Here is a 15459-nt window from a genome sequence, read left to right on the forward strand (position 1 = left end):
GAGTGTGACTAACCTGTCAATCACTTTCCAAGCGATGCTTCAAATCGCTTGGAAAGTGCTTGAATATCGCACGCGAAAATCGCGAACATAATCGTGGTAAAATCGCGCAGAAAAAACACGCGATTTCTGGGAAGGAGTCCGGTTTTCAGTGTCCGGATTAAATCGCTACGTGGGCACATAGCCTAAGGCCAAGTTCACATGCTGCTTTTTTCCAGCGGTTTTTTTTTTTATGCAGATATTTATATAGTAGCAGCAAAGTAAGATTCCAGAAATCTCGTACACGTTGGTTTTTTTTCCCTGTCTTTTCAAAGAGCTGCCTTTTTGCAAAATGTAATATGTCCCTTCTTCAGCGTTTTTGCAACGTTTTTCACCCGTTTGAAAGCAATAGGTTGTGCAAGAAACACTGCAAAAAAATGCAGATGTCGGGTTTTGCTGCGTTTTTGTTGCCCAAGTTTAATGACGTTGAATTTGATTATTTTTGTATAGACTAAATCGCTAACAAGAGACAAAAATGTACCCTTACAAAAACGCTGCAAGAACCATAGCAAACACTCCTCAAAGCCTTCTTTTTTTACATTGCTTCAAAAACGCAACATGTGAACATAGCTTAAAGAAGCATTTCACTTTTTTCTCCTATAACTGCTCCCACTCACCTGATTGTCTTTCACACTCTGCACTTCTCTGTAGTACAGTGTATGTACTTGCATAGCTCACTCTATGCTGATTCCTACCTTGCATCATGCCTGTTATTCCTTTGTGATCTGCTATGAATCCCATGTTATGACGAACTAGACCCAGTACCGTCTTTATTTGCTGGGGATGACCGTGTGATTCTCCTTCCCTCTATATTCTTTTACATAAGCTAAAAAGTATTCTGTAAGGGAGACTGAGCTGTGGTTTCCTGCATTATAACTGTGAGATTGGCACTGTGCAGTCATCATCATTATCTATGATAAGAGCTTCTGCCTCCTCTCACTTGTGTTGACAGAGATGCAGACCCCCTTCAGAGATCATAGCGCCATACAATTCAGAGTTACGTAGTACAGAGTTTAGTTTTCAACTGTTGTAACTAATGTTCAACATGGAAAAGGATCTTGGGTCCTGTGAGCACATGACCTGATTTGTGAAGAGATAGTTTTCAATTAAATAGCTTTTTTTTTTTGTTATCCAATTACTTTTTTAAATGAGCCTGATCTATTTAGCAGAGTGTGTGTGTCGGTTTGGCTGAAGTCACACCAGAGGTTGTACGCATGAAAAACGAACTTTGTAGCAATTTATTACAGAAATTTGCTTTTCTGCTCCTGGATTGATCTTTTAATCTCCATGTTTTCAGTTGTCTGTTAAAATCTGTCTTCAGTGATACAGACTTTGCCATTGCTGAGATAGAAGACAGTTTGTACTCGTTCTGTGGAGAACTGCAAGTTGTTTCTGAGAACTTGCAGCAGAATGTATATTACAAAGTTGCTTATATTCAGGTCTACTATTGATTTCTTTAATAAAAATGAAAACAACAGTCTTTAATGGGGAGGTCAAGTACTTTAATATTGTTGGGCTGTCCTTGGGATAGGTTGTCAATACTAGATCTGTGGGCATGCGACGTGCGCCACACCTTCTGGTCAGCTGTTCACAGTACCTCACTGCACCCAGATACTTATGAAGAACTTGCAGTCTTCATTGGCCCCTATCTCCTCCCTCTCATGTCCTGATACTGCATTGAAGCATTACAATGAAACACTTCAAAGTGATCTGGATGAATTTGCACCTCCTATACATAGAACACCACAACACAGACGGCGACAACCCTGGCACACCCTGCAAACACGTTTCCTGCAGCGGTGCTCCAGGTGCGCCGAACGTCTGTGGAGAAAATCCAACCTACCCGAAGATTTCATCCATTATAAGTTTATGCTTCGAACATACAACACTGCCCTTCACCTCTCAAAACAAACCTATTTCAACACCCTCATCACCTCACTGTCCAATAACCCTAAACGTCTCTTTGACACTTTTCATTCTCTACTCAACCCAAGAGTACAGGCCCCAACCACAGAGCTTCGAGCTGACGATCTGGCCAAAAGAAAAAGTTGACCAGATCCGACAGGAAATTATCTCCCAATCCCCTCATACCATGCACTGTCCTCCCTCCCCCACCTCATCTAGCTCACTTTCTGATTTTGAACCAGTCACAGAAGAAGAAGTAAGCAGGCTCCTTGCGTCTTCTCCCCAACCACTTGCACCAGTGACACATTTCCGTCACATCTCCTCCAGTCCCTTTCCCCTGCTGTCACCCCTCACCTAACTAAAATATTTAACCTCTCTTCTGGTATCTTTCCCTCCTTATTTAAGCATGCCATCATACATCCACTACTTAAAAACCACCCCTCGACCAAAACTGTGCCGCTAACTCTATAGTTAGTCTATACCTGTCTCTAATCTTCCCTTCATCTCTAAACTCCTGGAACGCCTGGTCCACTTCAGGCTTTTCCGCTGTCTCTTTGATAACTCTCTTCTTGACCCTCTCCAATCCGGTTTCTGCTCTTTACACTCTACTGAAACTGCCCTCACTAAAGTCTCTAATGATCTACTAACAGCTAAATCAAATGGTCATTACTCCATGCTAATTCTCTTGGATCTCTCTGCAGCATTCGACACTGTGGATCATCAGTTCCTCCTCACTATGCTCCATTCTATTGGCCTCAAGGACACCGTTCTCTCCTGGTTCACCTCCTATCTCTTGATCGCTCCTTTACTGTATCTTTTGCTGGCTCCTCCTCCTCTCACCTTCCCCTTACTGTTGGGGTTCGTCAAGGATCAGTCCTAGGCCCCCTCCTCTTCTCTTTGTACACTGCCTCTATTGGTCAAACAATCAGTAGATTTGGTTTCCAGTATCATCTCTATGCTGATGACACCCAATTATACGCTTCTTCTCCTGACATCACGCCTGCCTTTCTAGAAAACACCAGCAATTGTCTAAACGCTGTGTCTAACATCATGGCCTCACTATATCTGAAACTGAACCTGTCAAGGACTGAACTCCTTGTGTTTCCTCCCGCTACTAATGTACCTATACCCGAAATTGCCATTTCCGTGTGTGGTTCCACTATTACTCCCCAGCAACCTTTGTCTCCCACATACGATCACTGGCTCACTCTTGTTATCTGCACCTCAAAAACATTTCTAGAATTCGACCTTTTCTTACTTTTGACTCCGCAAAAACTCTTACTGTTTCTCCCATTCATTCTCGTCTCGACTATTGGAACTCTCTTCTAATCGGTCTCCCTCTTACCAAACTCTCCCCCCTCCAATCTGTCTTGAATGCAGCTGCCAGGATCATATTCCTCACCAATCGTTACACCGATGCCTCTACCTTGTGCCAGTCATTACACTGGCTACCCATCCACTCCAGAATCCAGTACAAACTTATTAACCCTCACCCACAAATTTCTCCATGGCTCAGCACCACCCTACATCTCCTCCCTTGTTTCAGTATACCTTCCTACCCGCGCCCTCCATTCTGCTGATGACCTGAGGTTAGCATCCACAATAATCAGAACCTCCCACTCCAGTCTCCAAGACTATACACGTGCAGCACCAATTCTTTGGAATGCACTTCCCAGGTCAATCCGATTAGTCCCCAATCCCCACAGTTTTAAGCGTGCCCTGAAAACTCATTTATTCAGACTGGCCTACCGCCTCAACACATTAACCTAATCTACCCCGTGTGGCACAGCCAAAAGTTTTTACCATAACCAGGTTCCCCGCATCATGTTCCCACATGCTTTATACATCTATTAGCCCTCTGTGTCTGTACTGTTACACACTTAACATTATGGCTGGTCCATACAATCAGGGCAACTGTTACCACCCACCTTTCGTGTCTCCCTTTTTTTTCCTCATAGATTGTAAGCTTGCGAGCAGGGCCTTCATTCCTCTTGGTATCTGTTATGATCTATGTGATTATTGGTATGCTGTAATGTCTATCGTCTGTACAAGTCCCCTCTGAATTGTAAAGTCCTGCGAATGTCGGCGCTATAGAAATAAAATTTATTATTATTACCTCCTGCAACCAGATGTGCTTGGATGGGGAGCAAAAGAGAACAGCTCCACCAACTGCGTAGTGACCGTAGAGGGGCCCTTCAGATCCACACCTATGAGTTTAAATGGGCGCAGATGTCTGTACCTTGTACAGCGACTATGCAGTTGTGCAGCTCCACAATTGATCACATCCGGTCACCGCCAACATCTGTAACAGTTAATCGATAGAGGTACCTCTACCAATCTGGTATCAATGACCTGTTCCAAGGCTGGACCGTATTAAAGTACCAGAGAACCTTTTTAAGGTGGACATATTCAGCTGCATGTGTTTTTTAATATAAACCACGTAAAAATAGTGTCCGTTTCTATGTAGTTTTTAGTAAAGCTACATTTTGACTATTTCTCAATACTGTTTGTGCTATGTGCTCCCAACGTTACCGGATCAGTGTTGGCATCTAATCGCCCTCTAAAGTTTATGGGCACATTTATAAGTCCCTTACACTTTCCCCACGCTGTACACTTTGCCTACGCTATACTCACGATTTACAGAGTATCCATGACTTGACGAGTCCTGTGATTCCGCTGAGTCAATAAATCTCTGTTCAGCAGTTAGTTTTATGGCTGAACCAGGTCTTCCACTTTTAGTTTTTATAAATGGGAAAAAAACAAACCTGTGCAAATAAATGCATTCAATAAAAAATCAAAAAGTGCAGAAACGGACGGAAGGGAAAAAACGATACCTGCCTTTCTAATCAGAAAGCAAAGTAACAACATGGCAGGTGGTTATATGATAATTGGGGTACTTAAATGCCTTATTTCTAATTGAAGTTCAATAGTGGCTTGGCAAATTCTTAATAATGAGCCCTTTTAGATAAATCTGCTGAGCGGTCCATTTCTCTTTCTGCTATGAGTCCTCGTCCAGCTGTACGAGCCATCCTGATTTCCACTTCCCAGGCCTCATTATTGTACAATGTTTCTATTCTGCCATTTACTGTTGTGATGTAATAAGTTGCATGTTCTCCACAATCAATTAGTAATTTTTTTTTTTTTTTTTTTTTTTTTTTTGAGTCTCAATTATTATTACAATTTTTCTTCCAGACGGCTGGCGGGCAATGACCTCTCTTTCATCCATCCCATGGCCTTGTCTGGCCTGAGAGAACTCAAAGTTCTGTAAGTAATTGTGCAGTTTTGTTAGTCATTACATGCTTGCCCTCTGTCAGCACAGCAAGCCTCTCTTTAACCCTCATCGGCCCAAGGGAAATTGCTTGTCCTCCTGTGGCACTGCACCCCCCTCTTCACTAGTGTTTAGTATTTGTACTTCTGGCCTGTAATAGTTGTGAACCTTGGTCACAATAAACTGTTAAGGCGACCCCTTTTCAAGCTCAGTATGGTTGCATCAGCTTGGGCTTCCAGAGAAATGTCACCTTGTTGTATTTACACTGGGCACTTTTTGGCATCTGTCAAGTGCTTGGGGGGTCTACGAACCCATTTGCTGAATGTATCTGGAGCATACCCTAAATATATGTGCATTCTGCTCTGATCTACCACCAGATACTCCTTCACCTAAAATGATTTTAAGATTGAATTATGCGTGCCCTCTCCTGCCTTCTGACGGTTTATTATAGGCTTGTGTCATTCAAGGACCTGTGTGCCGTTCCAATGACTCTTGTGAATCATTTCATGAAATGTTTGCTCTAATACTACTGTAATTTTCTGCCCCACATTTTCGTTTTTTTTTTTTTATGTAGGACTCTTCAAAACAACCAGCTGAAGACTGTCCCTAGTGATGCTCTGAAGGTCCTGGGATCCCTTCAATCCCTGTAAGTGGTTTTGTTATTGGTGTGTAACAGATTTTTAAATGAATTGGGCTTTGCTCACTAATATCTTGTTGTTATTTATATAAATATTATTTACTAGATGTGTGCCTGATGCCATCGCATCAGGAGGGCAGTAACATCACGATGGGGGCAGCTTTGTGGCGCTGGGGGTGGCGGCCCAACCACTTCCGTGCAGTCACAACCGGCAGGAAAGACGGTGTTTTGCGGCCTGTGCTGGAGATGGTGTGAGGCGCCACCAGAGGGTGGCTGCACCCAATCTCCAGCACAGGCCTCAAGCTGCGGTCTTTCCTGCTGGCTGTGACTGCACGGAGGTGGGTGGGCAGGCAGCGGCGGGATCCAGCACATGTAGTCAGGCGTGGGTTCTGGCGTGGGTCCGGCGGTGGCATCACTCTCATTACTCCCCCCCTCATTACACACCCTCATTACACCCTCTCATTATACCCCCTTCGTGCACACGTAGCAGAAAATTTCTGCTCTAAAACCTGACACCCTTCCCAGAAACCGCACCTTTTTTTCCCGCTGTGTTTTTTGCGCGTTTTTGATGCAGTTTTTTTCTGCAGCGGTTTCAAAACGCATGGAACAAGCCAAAAACGCGGAAAAATCCGCAAAATTAATGAGCATGCTGCGTTTTTTTACCGCGATGCATTTTTTTCGCGGTAAAAAACGCATCAATGTGCACAAAAAGTGCAAAATGCATAGAAATGACTGGGAAGCTTATTTTTAGCGGTTTTATTTTTAGCTAAAAAAAGCTGTGTGTGAACACAGCCTTACGCCAGTGTATAGACACAGTAGTTTCTGTTGCCCATTGTAATAAAAACCTTCTGTAGTGCCGATGTTCATCTATATGGCAGGTTGATCCATGCCGGCAGTCCATATCCCATGGGGAAACTCTTGCCATACATCGATCGGATCTATAAAGGCCCTATGGATGTATATGGAACAAACTCCAGGAGCATTCCCAGCACATACACCAAATGTAGTCACACAATGGGATTTGAGCAAAGCCTTATTTTCTTCCGCTGCCATATTCTTAACCTGATATTGTGCAAAGGAAATGATAGTAACTTTGTTTCAGTTTTTTTACGTATTCAGATCCTTGAAAGAGAGCGAGTAATCCACTGCTAAAGTTATACAGAAGTCTAGACTGCACTAATTACAAATTGGCCACGGGTCGCCCATCAGGCATTAGCTCTGCTTTGTGAGGACACTTTTTAATTTTAGAGTGATCGTTTTTAGATCCCATGATTTGGATGTCCGTGTCCTCATTCTGGAAAGTGAGAGTGTTGTGGTGTTGGTTTTTGTGGTGGCCGCACACATGACAGCGGGTGCAGCTGCAGAATCTGGATTTAGGTTGCTGTAGAATAAATAAATGTTCTGACGGCCGGGGACCGCTGCCCTTTCCCAGTTTAGAATGTACAGATAAAGTATGGAAGATGCTTGTGAGGTTTCCAGACCAACGAAACGCTATAATTTAATCTATGCAGAGATCTATTTTGGTTCCCCTCCCAGCTATCATTGCTGTGTGTTTGGAAACTTCTACAATCCCAGTCCGACTGCTGTAACCGTCAGCTGTGGGGACAGGTTATATTAAATGGCGTCTGCATCTTGGTGCTAAATCCATAAAGGAGCTTGGATGAAGTAACTAACAATTACTCCAGAACAACCCATACCCAGCAGAGGTGGCCCAGAATTTATTGTATTTTTTAAATGTTAGCTCCTAAAGTTTACATGTTGTCATATTGTGATTGTGAGTGGAGGCTCCTTTTTATAGAGGCGCTGAGCTGATTTAGGCTATGTGCACACGCTTTCCGTGTGGATCCGCAGGTAAATTGATCTGCGGTTTTACCTGCGGATTGGACAGCGGTTTTCCCCTGCGGTTTGACACCTGGACAATGGAATAGGTGGCAAACCGCAGCGGAATCCACAGAAAGAGTTGACATGTCAATTCTTTCTGCGGATTTAAAACCGCAGCTTTTCCGCAGTGAAAAAACCGCAGCATGTGCACTGCGGATTGTAAATCCCATAGACTTACATGATACTGTACACTGTCTGCCGAACTGCTGCAGATCCGCAGGGCCAAATCCGCTGCGGATCCGCAGCAAAAACCGTAGAGTGTGTACATAGCCTTATAATGTTTTATGGGAAAATATTCACTAGAACTTTCATCAAGTTCATTTTAACACGAGTCCAGTGGGCGGTCTTTCTTAGTAATTGCAGCACTTCCCAGTATCAGGGAAAATTGGGCAGCATTGTGGCTCAGTGGTTAGCACTGTAGCTTTGCAGTGCAGTGGCTCTGGTTTCATATCCCACCAAGGACTTTGTATGTTCTTCCCGTGTTTGCGTGGGTTTCGTCCAACACTCCAAATGTATACCGATAGAGAATTTTTGGATAGTGAACCCCAAAGAGGACAGTGAGGATGCTTGTAAAGCGCTGTGGAATTAATGGTGCATCATACGTGAGTAAAATAAATGGCTATAAGTCACGGAGTAGGACCGCTCACTGGACTCCTATGGCCAGGGTGAGCAGAGATTTTAAATTGGTAAATTACATTATACTGAACGTTTTCCCAAAAATATATCACTGATCATCTCCTCTTGCTCTCCATTAGGCATTTTTTCTGTGCCTTGAAAGGGGTTGTCCACTACTAGAATAACCCCTTCTCAATCTAAATGTTTGATCCCGATAAAATAAACAAGCTTATACTCTCCTCACTCCCGGTGCAGTTCCCGCGGTGTCAGCACTTTCTGTCCCTGGGGCTCCCATGCTGTTCTTTTGACACCTGACCTCTGCACCCAGTCAGCCCTGGCATCACTGCCCCCCCCTTTTGTCGAATTGAACATAAAGAGGAAGTCTGGGCTGCAGTTGATCGGACTGTCTGTTTCCACCTTCTGTCGAATTGAAAACAGTGACACTGGCGCTGATTGGGTGCTAGGCTCACGAGTCACAGCAACCGCACGGGAATGGCACGGGCAGGGAGTATTAAGCTTTATTATTTTATCGGGGCAAAGTGTAGGGTATTACAAGGAGTTGTCCAAGTAGTGGACTACTTCTTTAAAGGGGTATCTGCGACTCTACCAAAAAAAAAAAAAATGTATCTAAGCACTAGCAGGCAGGTAATTGTAGCTTACCTGCCTATTGTGCACGGCGCCGTTCTTCCCCTGCCAGAGTGTTCACATACCGCCAATCCTGCCAGGGATTTGGTCTTCTGATGTCATTCTGATTGACAGTGGGCTCCCCCAGTTAAGCAGTGGGAATCCAGCAGTCAATCAGAATGACCTTGTAAGTCCTGCCCTTTCGTCAGAGCAGACCGGAAAAGAAGCCTCTGCTCTGCTGACGTGATGTCAGCAGTGTTGAGGGCAGAGTGAAGTACTGCAGTGTGCAGGCGCCGGACCTCTCTGACCTTTCCCGGCGCCTGCGCACTGCAGTACTTTACTCTACCCTCAACTGGGCAGATAAAGTACGCGTGCGCAGGAGCTGCGGCAGAAGTAAGAGGACGTCATCGCTAGAAGATGGGAGGCACCGGACCGCGACACCCACCGCACCCGACCGCGCCCCCCGGTAAGTATAATCTAACTTGTTTTTCTTCTCTTTCAGGTTACATCGGGGTCTTATCTACAGCATTACAGAATGCTGTAGATAAGCCCCTGATGGCTGTGTTGGCAGCTGATAAGGATAAAAAATAGGCGACAGATTCACTTTAATCTACACTCTGCACTCCATCTTGACTGAAAAAAAACAAATGTAGAAATATTTGCAAATTTATTAAAAAAAAGAAAAACTGAAATATCACATGGTCATAAGTATTCAGACCCTATCCTTAGTGCCGGACATATGAAAGCCTGCGTAGTTTGCTTAAAAAAAAAAAAAAACACATGAAGGACTCCCAGACAATGAGAAATAAGATTCTCTGGTCTGATGAGATGAAGGTAGAACTTTTTGGTGATAATTCTAAGTGGTATGTGTGGAGAAAACCAGGCACTGCTCATCACCTGCCCAATACAATCCCAACAGTGAAACGTGGTGGCAGCATCATGCTATGGGGGTGTTTTTCAGCTGCAGGGACAGGACGACTGGTTTCAATTGAAGGAAACATAAATGAGGGTCAAGTACAGAGATATCCTAGATGAACACCTCTTCCAGAGTGTTCTGGAACTCAGACTTGGCCGAAGTTTCACCTTCCAAGAAGACAATGACCCTAAGCACACAGCTAAAATAACAAAGGAGTGGCTTCAGAACAACTGACCATTGTGACCATTCTTGACTGGCTCAGCCAGAGCCCTGACCTAAACCCAATTGAGCATCTCTGGAGAGACTTGAAAATGGCTGTCCACCAACGTTCACCATCAGACCTGACGGAACTGGAGAGGATCTGCAAAGAAAAATGGCAGAGGATCCCCAAATCCAGGTGTGAAAAACTTGTTTCATCATTCCCAAGAAGACTTATGGCTGTACTAGCTCAAATGCGTGTTTCTACTCAATACTGAGCAAAGGGTCTGAATACTTATGACCTTGTGATATTTCAGTTTTTCTTTTTTAATAAATTTGCATTTCTACATTTTTGTTTTTTTTTCAGTCAAGATGGGGTGCAGAGTGTACATTAATGAGAAAAAAATGAACTTTTTTGAATTCACCAAATGGCTGCAATAATAATCTTTATATAGTACTAACATATTCCGCAGCGCTTTACAGTTTTTGCACACATTATCATCACTGTCCCCGAGATGGGGCTCACAATTTAAATTCCCTATCAGTATGTCGAGGAAACCCACGCAAACATGGGGAGAACATACACACTCCTTGCAGATGTTGTCCTTGGTGGGATTCGAACCCAGGACTCCAGCTCTGCAAGGCTGCAGTGCTAACCACTGAGCCACCGTGTTGCCCAATGAAACAAAGAGTGAAAAATGTAAAGAGGTCTGAATACTTTCCATACCCACTGTGTGTTTTTTTTTTGTTGTTGTTTTTTTACAAGATATTTGCATATTGTAGGTTTCTATTAAATTAAAAAATCTGGAAGACATTCAGCTATAAATATTCTGGCATGTCATAGATGTGTGTCAGAAATTACATTAATTGGGTGCATGAGATTGGGCATCCACCAAATTTCAGGAGGAGAAGCAGCAATGTTGAGTCCACACATTCTTAAGAATCTTTCAGAGATTTCCTGTAAATAGATATTTTTAACCTCCTGACATCTTTGCCAGTGTTAGACCATGGTCCCCTATCATGCTTGTAGTGATGATTACCTGCCACCTCCACCAGTCTTGGTATACTTGGCTCTAGTGATGTGCACATGGACACCGCTAATTTGATGCTCTTACATGTTCATGGCCATCACACTTGTGTGGGTTCTCTCTATAAATTATGATAATGGTAAAGTTATTGGGATTAAGGAACTTGCATGTATCAAGTATTTTATATAATTTCTGAATGCGCGTGTTGTGCAAGACATAAGAAAATTACTTTGACTCTGCGCATTCCTTAATTCCCAATGTTTTCATGCTGTCCTCCTATCCAAACACCTTGACATCCCTGGTATCCAACGAGAACGTGTTCTTTTGAAAGGTCCTCTTGTTGAGAACGAGACACAGTTTAATGTTAACAGGGCTATGTTGGGCCAACTTTTTCAAGTTTGCAGGTTTGGCACTTTGGGTCATGTTCCACAAGACCTACCAGGTTGTCTGATCTAAACCAAATCCTCCTAGAGGTCTCAATGTTTGCACAGTTACTGAGCCTCCTGCCAAGCAACAGCCGTTGAGTACACAATGGAAATTACTGAACGCTCACTTTTAATTTTTCAATTTGTTTTTAGGGAGCAAATATAATGAGTCGTATAATTACACACATCGAATTTAGCCGATGGCAGAAGTGTTATATAACTTATTTTAATAAAATGCCAACAATTTAGTCTGGTTGAAGCGCTTTAGTCACTTTTTGTGGATACATTCAATTTACGGTATACTGCCCATGATGTAGATCACCACCCTTTTTTCTTTTTTTTTTTTTAAAGTTTATTTTTTTTGTAGCTTTTTATTTATTTAGGATATATGCCATTGATAACTGTATTCTATTCTTATGTTTGGCTTCAAAAGACCATGTGCTTCATGTAACATGGCTAAAATTGGAGATCCTTTTAATGTGGTGGAGTTATTTTAGATGTTACACTGTAGGGAAAAAGACATGGAGGACGTAAAAATTACAGCAGCAGAGTTTCTGGTAGGCTTGTCTACAGGTTTTGGGATTGAGTGAGCACCTGCTATAATTTAGCAGGCACAAGAGACTAACTAGTAGCTAGTATTTTATTAGTTCAAGAGGAGGGCAAAATCTCTTTTACAGTGGTGGCCTCTTGTGGTTTTTCCACATAGAAACCACTATCCTTTTTGTTTTAAAGGATACCTATCCATTGGTATTACACCACGTATGGTTCCACCTATGGTTTGGGCTATTAAATCGGCGTTGAATGGTTCCAAGGAAGCGTATTGTTTTGGGGATTTGTAGAGTTGATTGACCATGGATGGACACCCAACCCCACTTATTAACACTAGGCCATGCTTGTCTGTAGTTACGGCACTTTGATGACATATGATGGGTTTATTCCACTGGAAAATCCTCTTTTTGATCTTCAGGGGAGGTTTATGAATTTGGAATAAGAAGACTAAGAGGGACAGGTTTTTTCTCGTTCACTTTTGACGAAGCCTGGGGCCTTTTGTATCCCGAGATATTTTAATGCACCTCTGTTTAAATACTCCTTTCTCCTGTGAAGGCAAAAATGATTCATCAATTCAGGATTATTTATTTGCATTAGGTAAGAAGCATGCAGGTGTCATTACGTAAGGGAGTCATGTCCCAGGTCACTTCTTTGCATCAACAGTGTATTTTGAGAATATCTCTTTTGGCTTGTAAAAATAATTCTGACACATTTATAAGCCTTCCAGCATTGTGTCAGAGTGACAGAAAGGTTGATATGAGGGGAATTAGCGTTTTCTACATGGTCTATCCTATAGGATAGCGAGGAATGCAAAGTTATCATTATGCCTGTCTTGGTTATTTACTATCAAAGTATAGTTCTTTGAATGATGGGAGGTGTAGTCAGTAAATCCGTTTGTAGTACCATATTTTATGTGTTGTGGTTTTTTTTTTTTTCTTTTTTTAAACCGTTTATAGGATGTTATATGGCTACAAGGTTCACAACTAGCTTCCAGGGTGGTGAATACAAGAAAATGTGAAAATAAGATTAGTTTGCTTTCAAGAAACTTTCATTTTTTGGTTTTTCAAATTTTAAGAGACTTTAGACTTCATCCCATATGATGCTACAGTGTAAAAGTGGTACCAGAGGAGGTTGATCCCATTGGGCTCAGTATAAAGCTGTGCCCATTCAGATGAGCCAAGCAGTCATGGTAATAGTAAAAAATTGACTATACTCGCTGTGGTGCACCTAGACATGGCTGTTGCCACCAATCAATCGAAGAGAATTCCTGGCACTAGCGTTATAATGCTTAACTATTTTCTGTGCTTTATTCAACCATTCAAACAGAAGTGAATATGGCAATATCTATATATTGTCTGGACGCATTTTGACCCATCCTGAGCCTTTGACAATTGGTAATTACTATGTGCTCGTCTTTGGGTCATAAAGGCACTCGTTCCCCTCTGGTATCAGATGTCATTTACATGTGCCAATGGAGTCCTAATGATTAGTGCTTCCAGAGCAGGATGGGTGCTGTTATAACAGAGATGCGCACATGGGAATTAGCAGTTAATGGCTCTGGATCGGCAAAATTTTTCCTAATATATGGATCTTGCCATGGTCACTTTTTTTTGTATTTAAAAAAGACATCAACAAACTGGAGCAAGTACAGAAAAGAGCGACCAGACTGGTGACCGGTCTGCAAACCCTGTCTTGTGAGGAAAGGTTGCAGCATTTGGGAATGTTTAGCTTGCAGAAGAGAAGACTGAGAGGAGACTTAATAGCTGTCTACAAATATCTCAAGGGCTGTCACATTGTGGAAGGATCATCTTTATTCTCATTTGCACAATGAAAGACTAGAAGCAATGGGATGAAACTGAATGGGAGGAGACACAGATTAGATATTAGAAAAAAACTTTTTGACAGAGTGATCAATGAGTGGAACAGGCTGCCACTAGAGATGGTGAGTTCTCCTTCAATAGAAGTCTTCAAAGAGAGGCTGGACAGACATCTGTCTGGGATGATTTAGCGAATCCTGCTTTGAGCAGGGGGTTGGACCAGATGGCCCAGGAGGTCCCTTGCAACTCTACGATTCTATGATTCTATATGAATGGCTGAATAAATCACAACATTTGGTTAAGCATTAGAACGAAAGAGAGAGTGCCAGAAACTATTTTCATTGATGATAATGGCAGAGTCTGAGGAAATGATTGCAGACCTCTCATGGCTATGGCCACCTTCCACAAGAAGCTTGCGTATAAGGCAGTTTTAGAATAAGTGATCTATTGCACCAGAAGGACCATACCGATTATGGGATCTGTCATCCGCCCCCCAAAAAAATCTTGTCTGTAGGCCTTTTTTTTTCCATTATAAGTGGGGGGGGGGAACAGAACTTAGGTGGGCTTTATAATAATCAATGTGGGCTGCACAGCTTCCCTTTGTGTAACCAATGCAACTGATTACTTCAATTTGCTCCTAAAATGACACAATCGGGAGGTCGGACTAGATATGTGAATAGAGCCTTGAACAAATATTTTTTTTCACAACCCACAGATCATATTAGTTTTACACTCAGGATAAGATGGATGACAACTCTACAACTGGAGGTGAAGCTTCAATTTACCTCAGACAGAGAAGGAAAACCAACATGTCTACAGCTGTTTCAGAGACTTCATATGGCCGCCTGACAGGCCGGATAATGCACACAGTCATCAGCTTTTGTCTTTCATTTTGAAAGAAAAGAAAATGTCAAGTGTTGCCCGTTCCATCTTCATTTCTCCGCTGACAGTAGGGTAGATTGGATCTGTAAATGATCTCTGGGCGCTTTGTTTTGAGAAGCCTAATGCTTGGGCAGTGCTGCCATTAATCACCGGGCTGACAGGAAAGTGCAGGTGTTTTTTGTTTAACTAGGAGGAAGCCTGTCAGGAGAGTAGCCTAGGTTCTGCCACAGGGGCATCAGCCCGTTTCCTCCTTAACCCTTTTCAGGCCGGAGGGGTCTACCCATGCTTTGTTCTCAAGCGTAACTTCATCATTTCCCAGTTCAAAGTATCCCGTAACTGAAGATTAATTAAACCATCCAGTGAAATGTGATAGCCTAGGTGGGGCACTGGTTTAAGGCTTAGCTCTTTGTTATAAACGTGGCTGTGATCTTACTGAATGATGATGATTTAGAATTTGTTCGATTGATGTTATTTAGGCTCCAAAGCACACATAAACAGGCCGATGTGAAGCAGAGATGAAGCGCCAGGGCAGGAGGTGTCCTCAGACACGTTTGTGGGACGCGCCTTTGATGTTAGTAACCGATGCTGGCGACGTCCTGTTTATTGGTCTCAACTGAATTAAGAAAATGAAGTCACTTTCACGCTGAGTTTCTCCGGCACGTTTACCGCATGTGCCTG

The 15459-nt window shown here is 42.8% G+C and overlaps 1 protein-coding gene across 1 annotated transcript in view; it reads left to right on the top strand.

The window, feature by feature from the left end:
• LGR4 (leucine rich repeat containing G protein-coupled receptor 4) overlaps positions 1-15459 on the top strand; it is a 248297-nt gene that overhangs the window by 179987 nt on the left and 52851 nt on the right. The window contains exons 3-4 of the mRNA XM_073573865.1: positions 5134-5205; positions 5784-5855. Coding sequence (XP_073429966.1) covers positions 5134-5205; positions 5784-5855 — 144 coding nt within the window. The remainder of the gene's footprint in view (positions 1-5133; positions 5206-5783; positions 5856-15459) is intronic.

This window comes from Dendrobates tinctorius, unplaced genomic scaffold (genome assembly GCF_039654945.1).
Source record: "Dendrobates tinctorius isolate UK_male_01 unplaced genomic scaffold, ASM3965494v1 ptg000037l, whole genome shotgun sequence".
Lineage (NCBI taxonomy): Eukaryota > Metazoa > Chordata > Amphibia > Anura > Dendrobatidae > Dendrobates > Dendrobates tinctorius.